The sequence below is a fragment of the Apus apus genome, chromosome 5 (genome assembly GCF_020740795.1).
Source record: "Apus apus isolate bApuApu2 chromosome 5, bApuApu2.pri.cur, whole genome shotgun sequence".
Classification (NCBI taxonomy): domain Eukaryota; kingdom Metazoa; phylum Chordata; class Aves; order Apodiformes; family Apodidae; genus Apus; species Apus apus.
The window spans coordinates 24,408,284-24,429,123 of NC_067286.1; the positions used below are offsets into that span (position 1 = coordinate 24,408,284).

General features: G+C 47.6%; 2 protein-coding genes across 2 annotated transcripts; one reads left to right on the plus strand and one right to left on the minus strand.

Annotated features, from left to right (window-relative positions):
- The first annotated feature begins 2 nt into the window (after positions 1-2).
- On the plus strand, positions 3-7,244 carry PSMC3 (proteasome 26S subunit, ATPase 3). The gene is made up of 12 exons (XM_051621028.1): positions 3-129; positions 204-284; positions 3,429-3,554; positions 4,297-4,401; positions 4,496-4,558; positions 4,993-5,130; positions 5,255-5,398; positions 5,611-5,759; positions 6,253-6,349; positions 6,490-6,635; positions 6,817-6,898; positions 7,021-7,244. The coding sequence occupies exons 1-12, from the start codon at positions 103-105 to the stop codon at positions 7,129-7,131; spliced, it is 1,269 nt and encodes a 422-aa protein (XP_051476988.1). The 5' UTR covers positions 3-102; the 3' UTR covers positions 7,132-7,244.
- A 588-nt stretch (positions 7,245-7,832) lies between these two features.
- LOC127385345 (transmembrane protein 178B-like) lies at positions 7,833-19,672 on the minus strand. The gene is made up of 4 exons (XM_051621029.1): positions 19,262-19,672; positions 12,359-12,472; positions 10,954-11,091; positions 7,833-9,381 (listed from the first exon to the last, which is right to left on the minus strand). The coding sequence occupies exons 1-4, from the start codon at positions 19,641-19,643 to the stop codon at positions 9,137-9,139; spliced, it is 879 nt and encodes a 292-aa protein (XP_051476989.1). The 5' UTR covers positions 19,644-19,672; the 3' UTR covers positions 7,833-9,136.
- Positions 19,673-20,840: the final 1,168 nt, after the last annotated feature.

The following is a 20,840-nucleotide window of genomic DNA, read 5'->3' on the forward strand; positions in this document are numbered from 1 at the left end:
AGCCGCCCCCAGCCCGCCCCGCCCGCCCCGCAACCCGAGCCCCGAGGCCGCCCCGAGGCCAGCGCGGAGGCTGCGGCCGGAGTCCGCCGTGCGGCGGGGAAGATGGCGTCGGTGTGGGACGAGTCGGAGGTGAGGGCCGGGGCCGCGGGGCTGGGGAGCGCCGGGGCCGGGCCCGGGGTGACGCTGCCGTTGTGCCCCCGCAGGACGGCGTCGGCGAGGAGGTGCTGAAGATGTCCACGGAGGAGATCGTGCAGCGGACGCGCCTCCTCGACAGCGAGATCAAGGTAGCGGCCCAGGGCCCGCCGGGGGTCGGAGGCGCGGGCGGGCCTGCCCCGCGGGCTCGGCCCGGCCCGGGGGCAGCGAGCGGGCAGCGGTGCGCGGGGTGCCCGTGACTAGATCGAGAGCGGCGGGCTGAGCAGGAGCGAGCCTGGAAGGTAGGGAAGAAACGCTAAAATAAAGGACCCGAAGGAGCTGAGGGGGTGGTTGCTCGGCGGAGCCTCGGATGCTTCAGGTAAAGGCTCACAGGCCCTCACAGGTTCTGTGGAAGTCTGCCTGCTCCGCGGCCTGCGCCAGGTAGGCTCCTCAGGAAATTCAGGTCGGAAGATCTCGAGTGCAGCCTCCTGCTCAGAGCTGTAACCCAGGCTGCTCAGGGCTCTGTCTGCATGGATCTTGAAAGCTTCTGAAGCCAGAGCTTGCACCACTTCTTCCTGCGGCACTGCCTGACTGTCCTCTGGAGGATAAAGATTTGCGTTACCTACAATGCGAATGTCTTTTTCTTCAGCCTGTGTCAGTTGTCTCATCTGACCACCATGCACTGCTGTGAAGTGCCTGGCTTTGCCTTCCTCAGGAGTTCTCTTCTCCAGCTGGGCAATCCCATCTCCTTCTGCTGCTTTTCCCAGGGCCTGTGCTCCAGTCCCGTGGCTGACGTGGTGGACCCATGTTGAACTCAGTCCAGTTTATCATTGCTTTTGCTCTGCGGGCCCCCCAAAACTGGACGCAGTGTTTTAGATAGGATCTAACAAATGTTGAGTAGGAGGGAATAATCACTGTCCTTCATCTGCTGGCTGCACTCCTGCTAGTACAGCCCAGGGTGCTGTTTCCCACCCTTGCTGTCAGGGCACATTGCTGGCTCACATTCGGTTACTGTCCACGGGGACCCCCAGCTCCCTTTCCACAGAGCTGTCGTCCCAGCCAGCCAGTCAGTCAGCAGTGTGTGTCATTGCAAGGTGCTCTTCCTTCTCAGGTGCAGAACTTTGTGTTTGTCCATGAATTTTTTAAAGTTTCTGTGTCCCTGTTTCTCCAGTCTCTCAAGGTCCCTCTGAGTCGCAGCCCTGCCCGTGAGCGTACAGGCTGTTCCCCCCAGTTTGCTGTAATCTGCAAACATGATGAGAATGCTCTCCATCCCCTTGTCTAAGCCATTCATAAAGATGTTAGATAGGACAGGCCTGGGTAGGCTTGTCCCAAAGTAGACCCATTTCACATAAAAGAGCACTTACAACTTTAGTATATAAAGTTTGTATCTACTTCCTGATGTTAGCAGTACTGAGATCAATTATTTCATAAGTTCTACTGGGCAACTTCATCATACTGCCTCAGGCTGAAAAAGTAATTCTAACTTTTAACATACTTTCCTACATTTTAAAGACAGCAAAGCTAGCTGTGCATCTTATTTTTAAATTGCAGAATAGAATAAGGAGTAAAAGCAGCCTTCTCTATTTCATAGTAAGAGCATCATAATTGAGGTGGCAGAAATGTTTATTGGCATCTTCCCTTCATGCACTTGTCCTTGAATGTTTCCCAAGCTGTGTTAAATCAAATTTCTAAATTTTTGCGTTTTTATATAACAGATTCTGTATTGGCTGTTGTGATAGTTGGGCCCTGTGGATGATTGTGTTACAGCACAGCCTTACTGTTAGGCATCAAGAATTTCTAAAAGTGTTTTTTTTAGCAAGTGGACTTCCCATTAAACAGAATCATGTGAACCAGTTCGGGTGGAACTAGTTCTTCTGGGACCATTTGGTTGCTTCAGGGGGGATCACAAACTGTGTGACTAACCAGGAAAGGGAGGGAAGTCTAAGTGGGCGGTGTCAGCCAGACCACGCTGGGACACACCTACATCAGGTGCCTTAGTCTTGCCTGGAAATGTACCTACTGTTGGATGACAGTTGCAGTACTTTCTTTTCTTAAAGGTGTTCTCCCTTACAGTTAGTAGTAAAAGCATCAAAAAAGTTAAAGTTTATATATAGATGTAGGAATTGGAGCTTTCTGTCATGCTACTAAAAGCTGTTTGGTTTGTTTCTCTGGGTTTTTTTCTTATAGAAGGGTTTTCTACCTTATCAAAGCCTAGGCCAAGGTTTATTCAAACCATAATTTACTGGTCATAAATTGGAAAAGAGAGCTTCCACAGGGGTATGAAGATAACGTTACTGTGAGGGCAGTGAGACAGTGGAACAGGTTGTTCTAGAGAGATTGCGTAGTCTCCATCCTTGGAAGTTTTCAAGATTCAGTTAGGTACAGCTACCCTGCTTTGAGCAGGAGGTTGAACTAGAGACCCCTCGAGGGTCTCTTTCAACCTGAGTTCTCCCATCAGCCCACATTCCATTGTTTTCCAAGGGACCTGGCTGTCTTTGTGGGGTACAGGTACTGGATGTTACTCCAGTGATGAATGTTTTGCTTTTAAGGAAAACAAAAAGTGTTTTTCCTCTGCAGAAGCAGCTGATATGTTTATTTCTCATATGTAGGTCTTGATTTGTGTGGTCTTATCAAACATAATGGCTTTATTAAAACAGCACCTCTTTTTCTCTTTATGCCACTGGAAGCTGTGGTGGTACATCTCTTTGTAAAGGTGATACAAGTCCCACTGCTCTCGGCAGACACAAGTCTCAGTTTTGCTGTTGCCTGTTCATACTTTCAGTTCACTTTGATTTTATATGGGGATACTTCCAGTTTAGGGTTTTTCTGGCTGCTTGTTCCATGCTATTGCATGTCATTACTTTAGGGTTCCAGCACACAATTCTTCTTAAACCCAGCAGAACAACTTTGAAACAGGTGTATGTATAGGGATGCAGATAGATATACAGGTGTGTGTGTTTCTAGTTACCTGTGTGTCTGTATATATTAAAGGAAAAAACACACAGTTGCCTTATCTAGGTCATACTGCAACCCTGTGAACTGATGCATTGATGAGGCTACAGTTACACAGTGTCACTGGGATTAAATTACTTAAAGACATTGATTAGCTGGACTGAACTAACCAATTTTGGCTAATTTGTTGGCTTTTTCTCTTTTTATATTACCTTTTCCTTTATACCCACTGTTCCCTCAGACTTTTGTGTTTTTATAGCTGTTTTACTTCAGAATAATGTATGATTTTGATCTCTCCTTAGTCTTCTGATATGATTCCTGTCTCTTCTGACTCCTGATTCCAGATCATGAAGAGCGAAGTACTGAGAGTGACCCATGAGCTTCAGGCCATGAAAGACAAGATCAAAGAGAACAGCGAGAAGATCAAAGTGAACAAAACCCTGCCCTACCTTGTCTCTAACGTTATTGAGGTGAGGGCCATGTGCTCTTCTGTAGCAGTGTGAGAGCAATATCTATTGGGAAGGTGAAGAGCAGGGGAGCTCATCAGCAGTTTGAGACATGATATATTGTCAAACTACTGATGCTCCTGGAGCCAGGACCTTCAGGTTTTTCTGTTGGTTTTGTTTGTGAATGGGAGGTGTTTGTCACTTGCCCACCTCCTGTCTGGGTCGTTGGTAGGTGCTGGCTGCTGTTCATCTGTACATAACGTAGCCATTAGAGGGTGACACAGCCTTGCGTAGTGTAGACTTGGGCCTGGGAAATTCAGGATGTGCTTTCTGGATCTGTGACACAGTGAAAGAAAAGTGTCTCTTTTACTACATCACCATCTTTTTGTAATTCAGTAGATAGGCTTATAGACTCAAAAATGCTGACAGTTTTTAATTTTTTTAAAAAGGGGTTGTTTTTTACTAGTGTTTTGAAATTGAATTAATTTAGGGCTTAATGTGAGCTGTTGTCATGGGAGGAGAAATTTGTGCCATTAGTTACTACTTTGTTCTGAACTTTATAATGTCTTTCTGTGGCTGTCGTGTGCTGCTTCATGAGGAAAGGAAGAAGCTGATTTTTATAGGGGGACTTTAATGCTTTCAGGGTTCTGCTGTTGATGGATGATGGGAAGTTTTATTTCTCCTGCTGAATATCATTTAGAAGTGTTAATCCTGGGCTCATGCTGCCCATTAATGTTGTCATGAAACCATTCACTCTGGTTTTCAGCTGCTGGATGTTGACCCCAATGACCAGGAGGAGGATGGAGCAAACATTGACCTAGATTCCCAGAGAAAGGGCAAGTGTGCTGTGATCAAGACCTCTACACGCCAGGTACGACCCAGGTGTCCAGCCAGGAGTGAGGAATGCTGAAAAGGACCTTCTCCTAGTATGGCTTGTTTTGCTTACTTGGACTTCTTTTCTGCAGACATATTTCCTGCCTGTTATTGGGTTGGTTGATGCTGAGAAGCTGAAGCCTGGAGACCTAGTGGTGAGTGATACTGGCCAGAAAATTGCATATGTCTTCTCCTTTAGAAAGGAGACAGATCTGTCCAGATTTCTCCAAGACCATTTATGTACTAAAATCTTAATTAAAATATATTATGAGTTCAGTTGTATTTGTAGTATCAAAAAGTATTTTAGGAGTGGTTTCCTTATATATACAATTAGGCTTCAAATTTAGGTATTGCCTAGTAAGCTTTCTCAAACCAGTCTTTTGTATCATAAGTAAATTGGACTCCTGTTTTTAAGAACATGCTAGGTTAGCTGTGGCATCATCCACGGTGCCAGGCTGTGGTGATTTGAAGAGAGCCATTGTCAAAGCTGGTTATTCCTGTATTGGTGAGGTCTGGTGCATCATCTCTGATTGTGTGTTTAGTAATTGCTCTGGAGGGCCTGTGGAGAGCAAAGGACTTGTCTTTACAGGGGGTGAACAAAGACTCTTACTTGATCCTGGAGACTCTACCTACTGAATATGATTCCCGGGTGAAAGCCATGGAGGTGGATGAGAGACCCACAGAGCAGTACAGTGACATCGGAGGGCTGGATAAACAAATCCAAGAGGTGATACTTGATGTTTAGTTTCTGGTGTGACTGAGGACAAGTCTTTGATCTTCAGCTCAAAGCAGGCAGCCTGGATCTGTGGCATAGGTTGAGTTTACGTGTTAATATTTTTCTTCTGCTGTAGCTTGTGGAGGCCATTGTCCTGCCAATGAATCATAAGGAGAAATTTGAAAACTTGGGTATCCAGCCGCCCAAAGGAGTCCTTATGTACGGGCCTCCAGGAACAGGGAAGACGCTACTAGCTCGAGCATGTGCTGCCCAGACCAAGGTAAAAGGAACCTTTGAAAGCATGAGCTGCTGCAGAGCAGCACCTGGGAAAGAGTAAGAATGCCTGCAAGGGAGGAGGGTCGCACATCCAGACTGGTGGTACGATGGCAGGGCTTTTCCTGTCTGCTTGCTTACGTTAATGAAGGCCTTCTTGTAGTACTCAGAACTGGCCCTGTTGAGAAACGAAGCACAGGACTCTCTCTCACTTCCCAGGCTACGTTCCTGAAGCTGGCGGGTCCGCAGCTCGTGCAGATGTTCATCGGCGACGGAGCGAAGCTGGTGCGCGACGCTTTCGCTCTAGCCAAGGAGAAGGCTCCTTCCATCATCTTTATTGATGAGCTGGATGCCATTGGCACTAAAAGGTAAGGCCACGTTGTGAAGCTCTCAGGAGCTGCCTCGCAGCCCGCTTTGCCCATATATGTGAGGGAAGCCTAGCTTCAAGCATGGCGTATTCAGAAACAGAGCCTAAAGCCAGCAGACAGCAGTTGCCACAATCCTTGGGGCCATAAGTGAAGTACATGAGACTCAAGATCCATCTGATGGTCTCCTGCTGTAGAAAACCTGTTTTTTGGTAATTGTGTCAGGCACATGGAGGTGTTTACCCTCAATTTACTACTTAGGCCTGGACAACATTAGCCCCATTCAGCTCTAACATTATAAGACTTAAGCTGCTGCTGACAGTTATTCTAGTCACAGTCCTCATCAAGGTGGGAATTCCTGTAGTCTCAAGGAGGAACTTGGAAGACTGTGGCCAAGGAGTGTGATCTGCAGTTATTAGGTCTTTGATGTGATTAGAAACGTAAGGGCAGGGTGGGTAGGTTGATGCTGATAGTTTTACTGATGTTTCCTCCTCAGGTTTGATAGTGAGAAGGCTGGTGACCGAGAGGTGCAGAGGACCATGCTGGAGCTGCTTAATCAACTTGATGGTTTCCAGCCCAACACACAAGTCAAGGTTGGGATCTAGCAGAATGCTACTGAGGTCCAGGGAACTCTAGCAGGGGCTGGAAAAAAAGGGAGAAAGCTTGCTGAATCCATGGGGAGGAGAGACACCTGCCTTGGGTGCCTCAGACTGATGACCCTGCTTCTACTTAGGTGATCGCTGCAACCAACCGGGTCGATATCCTGGACCCAGCCTTGCTCCGCTCTGGGCGATTGGATCGCAAGATCGAGTTCCCGATGCCTAACGAGGAGGCCAGAGCCAGGATTATGCAGATCCATTCACGCAAAATGAATGTCAGGTATGGAAGAGGCATGGCTTTCTGGGGCTATGTTTGTCACTCATGATCGTACCTCAGGGCTGTGGAGTGGTAGGAGCTCTTTTGTTGAGTGCTCACTGTTGGGTTTTAAGGGAGATCCATACCTTGCTTTCTGTATTTGGTACATGTTCTCAGACTTTCCCCCCTCTCCTGTTTGTATCAGCCCTGATGTGAACTATGAGGAACTGGCTCGCTGCACAGATGATTTCAATGGAGCCCAGTGCAAGGCTGTGTGCGTTGAAGCGGTAAGTTTCCCCTACAGCCTCTGGCACTGGTAGAAGGGAAATGGGGAAGGGCAGCCTGGAGTAATTACTTTGAACTGATGTGGTGCTTACATGCCTTCTCTAAACACGGTCTTGTTGGGCAGGGGATGATTGCCCTCCGCCGTGGAGCTACAGAGCTCACACACGAGGACTACATGGAAGGAATCCTGGAGGTTCAAGCGAAGAAAAAAGCCAACCTGCAGTACTATGCCTGATCTCTGCCCAGTCAAGGTTGTGGCCTTGGCAGAGGACAGGACTAGACTGGACTGTACCATGCTTACTTTCTATCTGGAAAAAATAAAGTGTTTTTTTTCCCCTGTAAAAACAACTCCGTGATGTGTTGGGGCTGTCACCCTTGCTCAGTGGTTCTACATCTGCAAAAAGGAAGGTGAGAACCTCCTGTCCATGATGCCCATCGTGCTGCCTTTGGAGCTGTCTCCTGCTAGAACTGACTTAAATCCTGCTCTGCTACTTCTGGATGAGGACTAGCAGGTTCTATTGCAGTAAGTGTACTTCGAAATGGATTACCTGCAGCTCAGATAGCATCCCCTGTTTTTACCTGTGCAGCCAGTTAACGGACTGTACAGCTTTGTTAGAGCTTGAAACTTTTGAACTAATGCACACTTTGCAAGGGAGAAGTGAACACATTTCACACATGAATGATGTTTTGTCATTTAAACTTAACTCTGGAAGCTTTAACACCATTGCTGGTATGTATGTGAGCTCTGGTGAATCAGTCTGGTAATTAGGCAGAAAGAATTAAAAGTTTCATCCACTGAGCAAGTCTTTCAGTACTTTTAATGCCAGTTGAGAATTACAACTTCCATTTAAAAATTACACTTTTAATAAATACACTGACTTTAGCATTAGTTATCTTACATGCCACTGTATTGTATTTTAAATACAATGTAAACATCTCCAAATGCTGGCCGTCTCATCTTTACCTGTGCAGTTTTTGGACACTTGGGAGAGGGGTGGGGGTGTGAGGGAAGAAAGAATAGAGCAATGAAAGAAAAATATACCCCAAAGTACTTTGGCTGATGTTCCTGAGTTAGCCCTAGTACTTGCACTGGCTCCAAGGTCCTTACTGCTCATTTTGGAGAGGGAGCTTGTTCCAGTGGACCATGGTCTTGACATGCTGTGCTCAGGGGCCATTTGACATTAGAAAGGGGTGAGTGGTGAAGTGAGCAGAAGCCACGTGTTCCTGAGGAAGATTCTTTGTGGTTCCTTTGGACGTTAATATTAGAGGGGCTGTACATCTCTGCTGTTCTAGCAGTACTGCTGTTTGAGCTTGGGGAGAAGTACTCATCTCCTTTCACAAAACTTTTTTCACAAAAAAGAAGTTGCACCCACAGGTTAGTTGGAGGGTGAAGCTGATCCCTGCAGCTCAAACTGACATACTTTCAGAAATGTACTCTGACCTCCAGTGGACTAGTTAGAAGCTGCATACAGCTCCTTAGTAAAACAAGGGTATGTTTGTTAGCCAAATGAGTAACCTTACCTGTGTAAGAAGTTGAGGAAAACTTTCCCCTCCTTTCCTTTCCTTTCCAGTAAGAGATTTTTGTTTATGTTGTTGTTGTTTTTTTTTAAGAGGCTTGCCACTCAGTTACAGCTGGCTCCTTTTGGAAACAGCTTTAGTAGTAAATAAATAGCTGATACTACAGCATGGAATAGCACAGATTGCAGATTTAAATTAATTAATACTAAGAATGGGCTAATTCTTTGGCCTAAACCTCGGCTTAGATCAAGGTTCTTTTGGGAAATGATGGCCTGAGCCAACCTAGACATGCCTGTTGCAAAAGTGTTCAAGCTAACGTCACGTAGCTCCTTGCCCTAATTTGGGTCTGAATGACACAGACCTGCAGCAATAGAGTTGGTGCGTAAACATCCCTTACAACTGGACACTAACATGACCATGGAGGTACAGTTCAAAAAACAGCACAAAAAAGACACAGCCTTGGACTTAATCCCTTGTAAACAGAAGAAGAATCAAAAGAACTGTCCCCCTTAACCCATCGATGAGCAAATCAGCAATAATTCAAACCTGGAGTTACTCACAATGTCTGTCTGTGACTGGAGGCTGTAGCAGCGTCCCACAGCCTGGTACTTCCACAGCTATGGCACTGCTCTCCACACGCTGACATGCCACCTCTTCTTGGTGTTAACCCACAGCTCTGCCCAGGCTGTGCTACCCAGAGTCTCTTCTCACTCCCTCTGAGGTCACACGGCCCCATTTTCTTGTCTGGGTTTTTGTACAGATGCCCGAGAAGTGTTGAGTGATGGTGCCAATGTGCAGAGGAACCCAGCCAGCAGGGTGAGGCCCAGGCCTCCCCAGGCACAGAACATGGACCAGCCATAGCCATGACTGATGTCCTCTGGCAGCCCGTAGACGTAGCGAGGGTAGCGAGATAACTCAAAATTGATCCCAGCTACGCAGGTGCAGAGTGAGATGATACAGCATGTACCTGCAAGAGAAAAGCAAGAGAGTTCTACATTGCCCTCAGAGAGGTTAGTTTTGCTCTGGTTGGTTGGTGTGTTTGTTTTTTCCCTAGATATTTTTGAAGTAATGAGTTTTCAAAATCAATAATTACCCTTTTTTTAAAAAAGTAAAATTATTTAGTCCTACTGGTCTCTTCTTACAAGGCAGGGGGAAAAAAAAAAAGCATCAGAATTTTAGGACTGTAGGATACCTCACTGCCCATGTAACCTGTATTGCCTTAGCTCCCTAAGCTGCTATTTCAAGCGCAGTCATATGTCATTTGTCAGGCTTTGATTCTCCTGAGACCTTATTTCCTATGACTAATGTAATCAGGTCCCAGACAGTTCTTGGGCAGTCCCTCCTATGGCAGGTAAACAGCTGAAGGCCAGGGCTGCAAAGTGCACTGCTTGGTTTCTGCTAGGAACATCCAGACTCCTGCCAGCCATAGCCTAGGGCCACAGAAAGCGCCCAGGCTTTCTTCACCTGCTACACATTCACTAAGCACCTACATAGAGGAGTAAAAAAGCCAAAGAACCCTACAGTACAAAGCACTTTCCTATGTCTAATATACACTAGTACACTAGACTCAAGGTTGAGGTGAACATTTCACTCTCCAGCACTGGCTCTGTGTCGAAACACTAATGACAGCTCACCATGGTAAGGGCAGAGGCAGGACCAAGTCCACTTGCTCCACTTATGTTCTCACTGAGGTGTGATAAAAAATGAAAATGTTCCCAAAGGAAACTGCAGTTAAGCAGCACAGAAGATGATCAAGGACAGCACAAGCCTAATTTCCGGCATTCCTCGCATCACACCATATCAGCAGGGTGGTTTTTCTATGCAGCTGCCCAAAAACACTCTTTGAGAAGGCTTGCTTGTGGCAAGGGAAAATTCTGCCCTCTCCATCCCTCCCCAGAACAACAGCACTAAACCAGTGTCACACATACTGGTTTAATTGATAGAGATGCTGTTATATCAATGAGTTTCATGTTTGAGCTGAATGACAAGCTGAAAGTTCAGAAAAACCTTCAGCAATGCAGAAAGTCTGTTCCCAGCTAGGAGGAACAGATGTAACACCTCCAGCAAGCACAGACCTCATGTCCTTACCCCTGGGCCACTGTTCTCCAGGCTTGGCTGGGTTCGAACTTCATTGTTACCCAAAGATGTGAGCACCTTTGAGTGGCACAAAGGTGCCCTACATTGATTGTTTGTTAAGATTCCCTAGGGAAAACCCAGATGAGCTGTCAGCCAGGAGCCACAGGCTTCACACAGAGCAGGTGACTGTGCTCGTTGTGTACACGATGCCTGTGGCTACGCATCAGCTCTCCAGAGCAGAGGGTCCATGTGTATATACAGCAGGGTCTACTCAGAACCATGCCCATGCAGGCACAGGTCCTGCCCCATGCTGGAAGTGGTAACTCTGCAGTGTGCCAGTGGGTTGCTGCACTGAAGAACTGCTTCACCTGTTTGCTGTGGGCCAACTTTGCTTTTAAGAGCACCTCACTAGCCAGCAATACTGCCTGTGGTGACTTCAGGAGTAGAAGCAAAAAGCTCTCACCACCCATTAGGAAGAGCAGCCCAGCCACGTACTGCATGAGCTCCTGCTGTTTGCAGCAGCCCAGCACACCAATGATCCACCCAAACAGGATGATGGAGACTGCCATGCCAATGAAGCCAGCTGTCATCCTCCGCAGGTCTGAAGAAAGAGAAAGGAGAAAAGCAAGAAAGAAGACATGAAGATGGCAGAACCCAGACAGGACAGCCACAGGAGAGTTTGGGCAGATTTAGGTTTGCTGCTTCTAAAGTTTATACTTCACGCATTGACTCCTCCTCCTTAAGTAGATTCTTTGAGGTAGATAGTTTGCCTGTTACACTGTAACGAAGGGAACGCAGCACACTGGACTCCCTTCTGCTGGGCACTGTAAAATGAGAGCATTCCTGTCCTGACCAAGAGGAATACTCCAGTTGGCACCAGTTTGGAGTATTACCAAATACTCCACAGCACGGGACAGAAGGGGTGCATCATTATTTGGCAACAACTTGCAAATGTTAGTACTGCAAGGGCTGTGTGTGTGTGTGTGTGCGCGCGCGCATGTGCTTCTTTGGGATGGAATTTGTTGGGTGCCTCCTGAAAACAGAAAGAAAAGGAGTGAGAGGGGATGCTGAAGAGAAGAACTAGTGCATGGAAAACAGATAGTGTGAAGTGAAAAGAAAACTAGTGGGAGGACAGAAGCAGACAGCAGATCAATACAGTATGATGGGAACAACTGCAGTAACAAGCTCTAAAAAAGAGCTTGGACACCAGTGATACAAACAGTACTTTGTTATCCGTAATACAAGTGCTGCTTTTGTCTCCTAGTTCAGTCTATACCTGGATTTCCTCAACACTGAGGCTCACATGACAGTGGCTAGGCAGAATTAGTGAGGCAACAGAATCAGACAACAAATACAGAGAAGCAGAAGAGACTGATTAAATAATTTTCAGTGACAAGCTACAGATCAGTCATCCACATGGGAAGGACTTGGGGCATGAGGCAGCTTGTGGGTCAGAAGCTGGTAACATGAGGTTGCAAAGACAAACTGAGATGTCCTGTAAAAGAGCTGGTTGCCAGAGTTGCACCAGATCACTGGTGTGTACACAGAAAAACGCAACAAGCTCTGTATGGTAATGCAGCACCCTTGCTGTAAGTCAGCTAGGAATTGTCTGTCCCCAGATCCAGAATATGATTACACCTTGCAACATACTACACACATGCCTGTACTCCTGAGTTCACCCCTTAAGCCTCTCCAAATGTCATGTCCCCCTTCCAGTGACACTGTCAGCTGCTCGCCCTTCCTCACTAACAAGTAGGTATCTCTGCCTGGAGCCCAGTGGCAGCTACCTGACCCAGAGCCCACACGTGGCATGGCATTAAGGCATCAAGTAATCCAAACAGTCTGGGATGCTGCCCTGGGTTACTTACGGAGCGCGTGCCACTCGTCCTGCCGGATGGTGTTTGTGATGTTGATGGGCAAGTTGCGAGGCAGGGAGCTGGAGGTGTAGTGGTACTTCACAGCAGTGCAGCGCTGAATAACTCCTGGAAAAGAGACATCGGTGTGAAACCCCCGTGCTCTGCTCTTCCTGCTGTGCTGCCTGGCCCAGCAGAGCTCACACAAGGAAAGCCTGACTCGAGCAAGAGAACAGATGTAAACCGTTTTTGCTTCAAAGGCTTTGGGGATTCAGAGGGAAGGGATCCTTGCTACAGAGAAACACCAGCAAAGAGAGAATAAGGTGCTGACCCAGGCAGGCTCCAGGAAGGAATGACTGAAGGTAAACTGTAACAACAGTCATCAAAACCAGATCCAAAAGCTTCCAAGAGGAACTGGTACGATCTCTTAGGAATGGCTGAGGCAGCTACTTGTCTCTAAGAAGACAGCTGAATCACTTTGAAAATGTTGACTGAATGCTGGGAAGTGAACTGCATGGGAGAAAAGTTTGAATTTTCTCCAGTAGTCATTGTTTCTTTGCTTTACTTTTGATAAACAATAGGACCCAAGTAGGTTTGTTTCCATTATAGCTTAAAGAAAAGCATACCCCAGGGGCAAATCTGAACCTGTGTGCACACTCTTCTTGAAAGGGGTTTTTAGTTTAGAAAACAACTGATAACAGAGCAGACATAGGAGGTGGAGGGAGAGGAAAGTGCTTTGTCCTCCCTGTTATAAATAAAGCCAGGGCAGGGGGAGGGGAGAATAAATGTGGATGATGGGGTGGAAGAGAATAGCCAGAAAGGTAGAAGAACTAAACAGTACAAAAAGTTTCCCCTAAACAATGGCTAGAGGGTCATTATCATTATTTGAAAGTTGGAGAGAAAAAATGTTCAGAAACAATCAGTTGGCCAGTGAGCTAATTAAGCTGGTGCACAATCACTAGCAGGGAGCTGCAGGCTCAGTGATCAGCTTTGCAAAAGACAGTAAAAAAGCCCAGGAGAAGGAATGGGCTTTGTGCTGCTCCCACAGCAATGGGAAGCGTGATTTTGTTCACTGGGACTGTACTGACCCGGTTCCTGCCAGGCCCTGCAAAGAGGAAGTCCCCGCTTCACAGTACCAGGAGTTGCACAAAAGGGGCCCTGCCAATTCCAGCCATCAGGACAGGGAGGGACAGGTGATCTGAATTTGCCCACGTTAACAAAACAGTGAGATTTATTACTGAAGTGCAACAAGCAGCCATCCTCCAAAAGGGGAAAACTCAAAGCTAGAGTTCCAAAAGCCCCTGAACAGCAAAGCATTTAAAGAGGGCCTACAACCTTGGCTGTTCTTTCCACCAACTCTTTCCCCTGCTGTGGTTCCCTGCCACCTCCCTAGGCACCACAGAGCACTAGCAGGGACCCACAGGACACAGAGTTGCTGCCCTTCCCCTTCAGCCATTCCCCTCACCCTGCGGAACAATATGCCCTCCTTGTGGTTATTTCAGAACAAGCCTGTGGTGCTGCCTGGGCAAATGGATCAGCAAGACAACCCAGTAGCAGGAAGCCAGTTCATTTGAATTAAGAACTTAGGCAATACACATCACATCACAATATCTAATTAAATGTCACCTATGATTGTTAATTGAATTCAATTTCAATACTGACGTGATTTACATATGTTGTTGAAAATACGTGTATGGTACAAGCTAATGACATCAGACTAGATAAAAATGCATTGGATTCATTAGAAGTAAGATCTATGCACTTATATATTCTGATTATAAAAGTACTATGCATATGAAGCAGTATTTTATATAAGAGAGAGGATTACTCCTTTTATAGCTCATTAAAGAAAAATCAAAGACTAGAGATGTTCATCCCTTATGATCAAAGCTACGGACTCCTCAGCTAAAATGTCACCAAGAAAACCTTTGCTCTGTAATATTACATGAGTTTACATGTAGATTAAAAGTAAAACCTCTCCTCCTTCTTATACAAATCTGGTTATTCAGAAGTTTTCAAATATCAATTCATCCTGCCTCTGGTTTAAAAACTTTACTCCTAATTCCTTCTTCTCCAGAATTCAAAGTGCTAATTTTATGTAAGTAACACATAAAATTATATTAAAAGAGAGAGTTTGCAATGCAAAGAGCTCAGGAGTTAGCAAATTTTAGGGTTTCTGCTCAACTCTGACCTCTAATCCATGAGCTTGGTGACAGCCTTTGATGATCCCACAACAAGCTGTTTTTCCAATAAGAATCCTATTTCTCTGCAAGCACAGGCTGGACCTGCTCTGGTATGAGCCACCATAAGCAAAACAAGGGAGGGCTTCTGTGGGTCTGCTAGAAAAGCTGAAACAGGTAGGCTAGAGAGTCAGGAGATCAGGTAAGCAGTGAGGGTGATTTCTCAGCTGAACATGCACCCACCCTCTCCCAGAAAATTATCCTCAGTAGCCAGACTTTGCATCTGCAGTCACTAGTTCATGCTTCCCATTTTCTGAGTGAGTCTCTACGTCTAATTGGCAGAGATGCTATGCACTCAGATTATAGCCAGGTATTCCACAGGCTGCTTTTAGAGTGATATATTACCTTGTTCTCTAAGAACCAACAAAAATATAAATAAAATTTAAAAATTAGTTCTCCAGTCTCAAAGGTATGGCAAAATCAAAGGTATTCCAAAGGTACTCCAGCAGAAAATCCTTTGTTCTAAGCCCTTACATACCTTAATCCCAGTCTGTAAAACAGACAGCATCCTGCCCTCCATTTCCCTTTTTTTATAACACCCTCAGATGAGCACCACAAGAAAGCCTGCCATCATTAATAGCTTTGCCTTGTGAACAATGAGTAAGCGAGCATGGTCTTTTTTGGCACCCAAGTAAGTTGTGAATACGGGACAGAAGGTGGCAGGTGCTCATGTCATGAACTTACCATACAGCACAAGAATAAGGTTACAAAACCTGATCCTAGCACTTCTTTGGGGCATTAAAAGAATACTGTGAAAGCTGCAATGCATGTAGATTATTTTTAGTAAAAAACAAACATAAGAAGCAATGAACTGCCTCCAGCAGGGTTCCATAGACACTTCCATGGTTGAGGTACATGCCTGGGTCCTCCCATGGCCAACACGGTTTCTCACACTTTGTCCTCAACATGTTGGGATTTTTTTTTTCCTCAGGATTGCAACCACAGACAGGTTCCTCTCCTGTACCCTCTCACAACCTTTGGGATGCTGCATTTCAGTGCCCTGGACAAGTCTTTTCTGGCTGAACATGACAGCTGGAACAGATCAGAGAATGCTGGTTAGAAAGAACTTCTGTACCTCCAGATAGCCAGGCAGAACTCGGGCCCCTTGTCCCTGGGCTGCCAAACAGCTGGAAACCCAGATCCAGGCCTGCTCTAACACATTCAGTTTGTAATCCTGGGCTGAGCACACCCCAACTTTATCTCAGTTTAGTTCTCATCTCTCTGACTTTGAAGCATGTGGTTTTCTTCTCTGCACTGCTTACGCACCAGCATTATCAGGAGCAAAAAGGGGTCACCTCTCATTTTTAATTCTGCTACCTGGCTCAGTCCTATTTAGAGCAGTTTGGTTCTCATGCAGTTGGGAGAAGCCCTCTCCTGACCATGAGCAAGACCAGGGAGCAGTCAGGGGCAGATAACACTGAGCTGCCACATGAGGTCTGGCCCTGCCTTCCCTTATGCCCCAGGACCAAGTGGCTGCTGAAGCTCCCTGGCCTATTCCTACCCAGGGTTGTGGAAGAGCATCACAGCTATGGGTTCACTCTGTCCACATCATCACCCAAAGGCCACTAGATCTTGTAGGTCAACCTTCCTTTAAAACACCATGATAGCTCTTACAGATCATATTTACTGAGAGATCATACCAACAGCCATGATCAAACAGATGAAGCTTATTAAATATGCCACTCTAATAGATGCTCTACAGACCTCACAGTCATTCCTGTAACTCTTCCCATGTACCATCATTTGGAAAGGATGGGAAGTACAGGCACCAGGACTAAGTAGTTTTCCCTCAAGGGCCTCATTACTGATACAAACTGTTGTGTTCCTCTGCTTGAGCATCCAGTGGTTCTTCTCACTTTCTCAGCTACATCATGCTACTAAGAAGTAATTTATGCTCAATATCCATGAGACCTACTAGTCCCATCCCAGTCTTTTCAGAGCAGGCCTGAAATGCAATAAAATCCCCAGTTTCTGAAGAGTGATGAACCTTTTCTAATTCCTTCAATTTACTGGTGTTGAAATGTATGTTGTTCAAATGAACCCACCAAGCTATCCAAAGCAGCCTATTAGAATGGATCTTTCCTAATTTATCATTGTCTATTGTGACCACTTGGTAAGCAACTCTTCTTTCATATTAATAGAGAAGACCACTAAACAGCATATAATCAGTCCCTGCAGGACTTCACTACTCCAATTCTTCATGCAAAATATTTCTTGTTGCAGCATCAGTTATCCACTGTGCAAACCACAGAGCACAGGCTGTGCAAGACGATGTTTAGTGCTCAAGTTCCTACACCCACGAAGTCCCTCCCTACATGCAGATCTCTTAGTTTCCCCACCAAGTGCTTTAGCCCTTATCTGCATCTTTTACTGATTACTAATCTCATCTTTCCCCATTTGGTTTGTACATTATTTTTTCTTTTGCCTTCCTAATAATATTTTTTAAATGAAACTGTTTTTTTCACAGTTCCAAATTAGTGATTTTGCTCTAGGTTTTTTTTACTCCCTTTTAAATATATAAAGCAAATATATTTTTTTTAAAATATGTAAAATATATTACACATAAATGCATGCATGTATATGCATCCTTGGCTAAAATGCTCAAGTATTAAAGTTTCCACAGAACTTGCTTTGTATTAGTAGCAGTTGATAAATATCAGATTAGAAATCCATGGAATTACCTACACAGATATGGGCACTTGTGGATTTTAGTAGTTTATTCAAAACATAAGAGACTCAGAAAGGAAATAAAACTTATCCCAGAGGTACTAGAAAATGAAAAGTATAAATCCCAAGGAAAATAGCCACTGGACTTTTTATTAAAAAAAAGAAAGAAAAGCCTCTTCACTTGTCTGTCACTAAAAGCCTCTGAAAATCTCTAGTTTCAGGAATGTTAGGAACATAAGAAGGCATCATGTATCACCAAAGAGCTAGATGAAAACTTACTTACTTATGAGGAGAAAGTAAAGACTTTCAGAGGTGCATAGTTGTGATCTTCAGCTCACAGAAGGGAAAACAAAAACCAACACCTTTTTTTTTCCTCTTTGGAAGCCCCAGGAGGAGTATTGTGCATGAGAGAACAGCTCAGCAACCACCACACCTGACCATCAGCTGGAAAAGGCTCCTTAGTCACAGTTGGCAGAGAAAAGATAGACACAGCAGGAACAAGGAAAGGCTGCTAGTAAAGCAGGTCAGGGGAAAGGATAAAAGAGTCATATCTACTTAAACATCTAACTCTACAAGAGCTATTGTTAATAATTTCCCTCGATAAGATACATGTAAATCTTTACAGCCGCAACTGCAGACCTAACAGGCAAATAATATGAGGGAAGCAGGGCTTGTAGAGGGGCAGGGTCTTTTACTAGAACTGTTAAAGAAAAAAGAAAGTAGATGGAAAACCTTTTAGATTCAGAGTCTCTCCAGTTTTACGCATCAGACCCTGAGGAAGATAATTTACAACCCTGTGATGCCCTCATGCACGCAGAATGCAGACTGGCCTCTCTGATAGTTTTAGTGTTGGGAAAATACCTCAGAAACAGAAATACTGAGGATCAAACTCATATTCTTCCCAACCTTTCCCCCAACCTTTGCTGTTCTTAATGGGAGCTGAAAGCATGTGGATTGATGTGAAGCAAAAAAATAGATATATATTTTACATGACAGGCTTGATTAACAGAAATAAACTAACGATCTGCCTTTCAGTGAAATGAGATCAACATGGCAATAAAACAAAAAATGCATAAAATGGATCCTAGGAGATTAAATAGAGAAAGAAGCTAATCACATGGCACTAGAGTTTCTGAAAGTAAGAGTCGCTGCTGTGCCTTGGGAAGAACAGGCAAAGCCGAGCTCCACTTCCCAGTGCCAGCCTCTCCATCCTCTGCTGTGCAGGGCTGGCGTCACAGTTGGAAGCCACGCTGAAGAACTGCTCCCACTTTCTTAAGATAGCATTTCCATTTTGCGCCTCAATGGAAGCACTTCTCCCAACTCCTACTCTCCCTGTGCTAATACCTACCTGCTGGAACAGCAAGTCCTGTTATTTATCACTAACCATACATGGCATTTCTTACCCCAAGTAGTTCTAGATGTCATTTATTTTGAGTTAGTGGGTCAGCCAACTGCATTATTTGTATCACCCAAACCAAGATTTTTATTCATACTTTGTGAACCGCTTGGATTTATACTGTGCTCCACAGTCACAGAAGCTTCTCCCCTGTCACCCCCGGAGCCCTGAGTGACACCTGCCACCGTGAAGGCTCGGCAACCCACTGCAGCAACTCCCGCACGCCGGCACAGGGAAAGCAGGTCCCCCTCCCCTCGCTGCAGACACCACAGGGCTGTAAAGAATGCCGTACATTTCTCCATGCTCAGTACCAAGAAGGTGTCAGGGTTGGGAGAACGGCCAGCCCGAGCGCCAGGCCCTGCGCCAGGCCACGGAAGGGGCTCTCGGAGGACGCGGTCCCACCCAGCACTGCAGCGCTCGGAGCAGACACGAAGGCTCCGAGACCCCGGGACAGGCTCAGGGCCCCGCCGGCCGCCCCCCGCACGCCGGGGCGACGCGGAGCCCCGCGGCCCGGCCGGGCGGCGCCGCGCTCAGCACCACGGACAGCAGCGGCCCCGCCGCCCCCCCGCGCGGCCGCCCCGCACCCCGCGGCCGCCCCGCACCCCGCGGCCGCACCTTTCCGGATCAGCTCCTCGCTGTCCGGCTCGTAGCCCGCGCGGTGGCAGCGCCTCCAGAGCCCCGAGACGGTGGAGTTGAAGCGGCGGCCGCAGTGCGAGTCCAGCGCGGCGGCGGCGGCGGCGGCCGGGGCGGGGGCCGGGGGCCGCCCGGGCAGCAGGGCCCGCGGGGGCCGGGCGCGGAGAGGCAGGTGCGCGCTGGGAGCCGACATCGAGCCGGGCGGGTCGCTGCGCTTGTGCCCGAAGCCGCGGCAGCGCTCTCGGTGCCGCCGCGCGTCCGTCTCGTACCAGGAGTCGGTGCCGATGGCCACGGCCAGGAGGGCGAGGGCGGCGGCGGCCAGGAGCAGCCCGGAGCCGCTCAGCGCCTGAGCCGCGGCCGCCATCTTAGCGCGCCGGGGGCGGCGGGGCGGGCCCTTCCCCTGCAGCCCGGGGCCCCCGCCCGCCGCCGCGCCGCCCCCGGAAGGGGAGCGGGGCCCGCGTCCCCCGCTCCCGGGCGCCGGGCGGGCCGCGGCCCGAGGGCCGGCCTGCGGCGGGGCAGCCCGCGCGGCGCTCCAGGCCCGCTGCCGAGGCCGCTCGCCCGCCCGCCCGGCGGCTGCTCCGCGGCACCAGGGCCCTCGTGGCCCGCGTGGAACGGCGGCCCCGCGGCCGCGGGAGCAGCCCTGCCGGCCCGGGGCCCCCCGCGGCGCCTGCGGGGGAAGGGGCGAGCGGGGCCCCGGCCGGTGTCGCGGCCCGCTCTGGCCGGCCCCCGGGTCAGGCGCGTCCCAAAACCTGGGTGGAAAACCAACGCCCCTTGGAGCAGCGTTTGTTGGCATTTTGGTCACTGGGTCTCCTCACCCCCTCACTACACGTTGGTGGAAACCAAGGCCTTAAGCGCTGAAAAGATGTCGATTTCATGCAACGAGACGCAGGCCACATCCAAGCCCTTACCTAAACGCAGCATTTCCAAGGGCACAATTATCCCTTTGGTCTTGCTCGTCCTACGGGACTTGTTCCTCAAGCTGCAGCACTATCCCACCCCAAAGCCTTTTTTTAGGGCATCATCTTTTCAATTCTGGCCTCCAGATAAAGCGACCTGGTGATACAGTAAGTCTACCTTACAAATGGAACCCTTAGTCTTGTTAAAAGTACTTAAAATTGATTCCCAGGAGCAACTGTTCAACAGTCGGAGGCAACACACGCTTTCTTCCCTCTTTGCCACCTCCTGCTCTCTCAGCCACACCAAGCACAACCTACATGCCCTCCCCAGCACTTCTCCCGGGGACCCTGCCCAGACTAAGTACTACTTCCTTCCCCAGAGCCCTATGCCTGGTGGAAACGTGCAGCACCCACTGATAAAGCTTGTTTGAACCACATTTCAGCAGGATCCTCTTCAGCACTTCACCCTGGACAGATGGGATTACCATGCATGCAGCTGCACATTAGTGCCTGCAGGGCAGACAAACTGAAAGGACTGCTGTCAAAAGAATTTTCTTACACATACTACAGCCAAATTAAGTCTTCCACATCAAGAACTAGAAATAATTTTCAAATAAAATCACTGCTTTAGATAACGGGGGGGGGCGGGGGGGGGTGGGAAATAA

Excerpts from the sequence above, each read along its gene's own strand:
- PSMC3 (XM_051621028.1), top strand. The coding sequence starts at position 103 with ATGGCGTCGGTGTGGGACGAGTCGGAG. Across the intron at positions 4,402-4,495 it reads TCAAGACCTCTACACGCCAG|ACATATTTCCTGCCTGTTAT; the intron begins GTACGACCCAGG and ends TCTTTTCTGCAG. Across the intron at positions 5,131-5,254 it reads TGGATAAACAAATCCAAGAG|CTTGTGGAGGCCATTGTCCT; the intron begins GTGATACTTGAT and ends CTTCTGCTGTAG.
- LOC127385345 (XM_051621029.1), bottom strand. The coding sequence starts at position 19,643 with ATGGCGGCCGCGGCTCAGGCGCTGAGCGGCTCCGGGCTGCTCCTGGCC. Across the intron at positions 12,473-19,261 it reads CGAGGAGCTGATCCGGAAAG|GAGTTATTCAGCGCTGCACT; the intron begins GTGCGGCCGCGG and ends TCTCTTTTCCAG. Across the intron at positions 11,092-12,358 it reads GGACGAGTGGCACGCGCTCC|ACCTGCGGAGGATGACAGCT; the intron begins GTAAGTAACCCA and ends CTCTTTCTTCAG.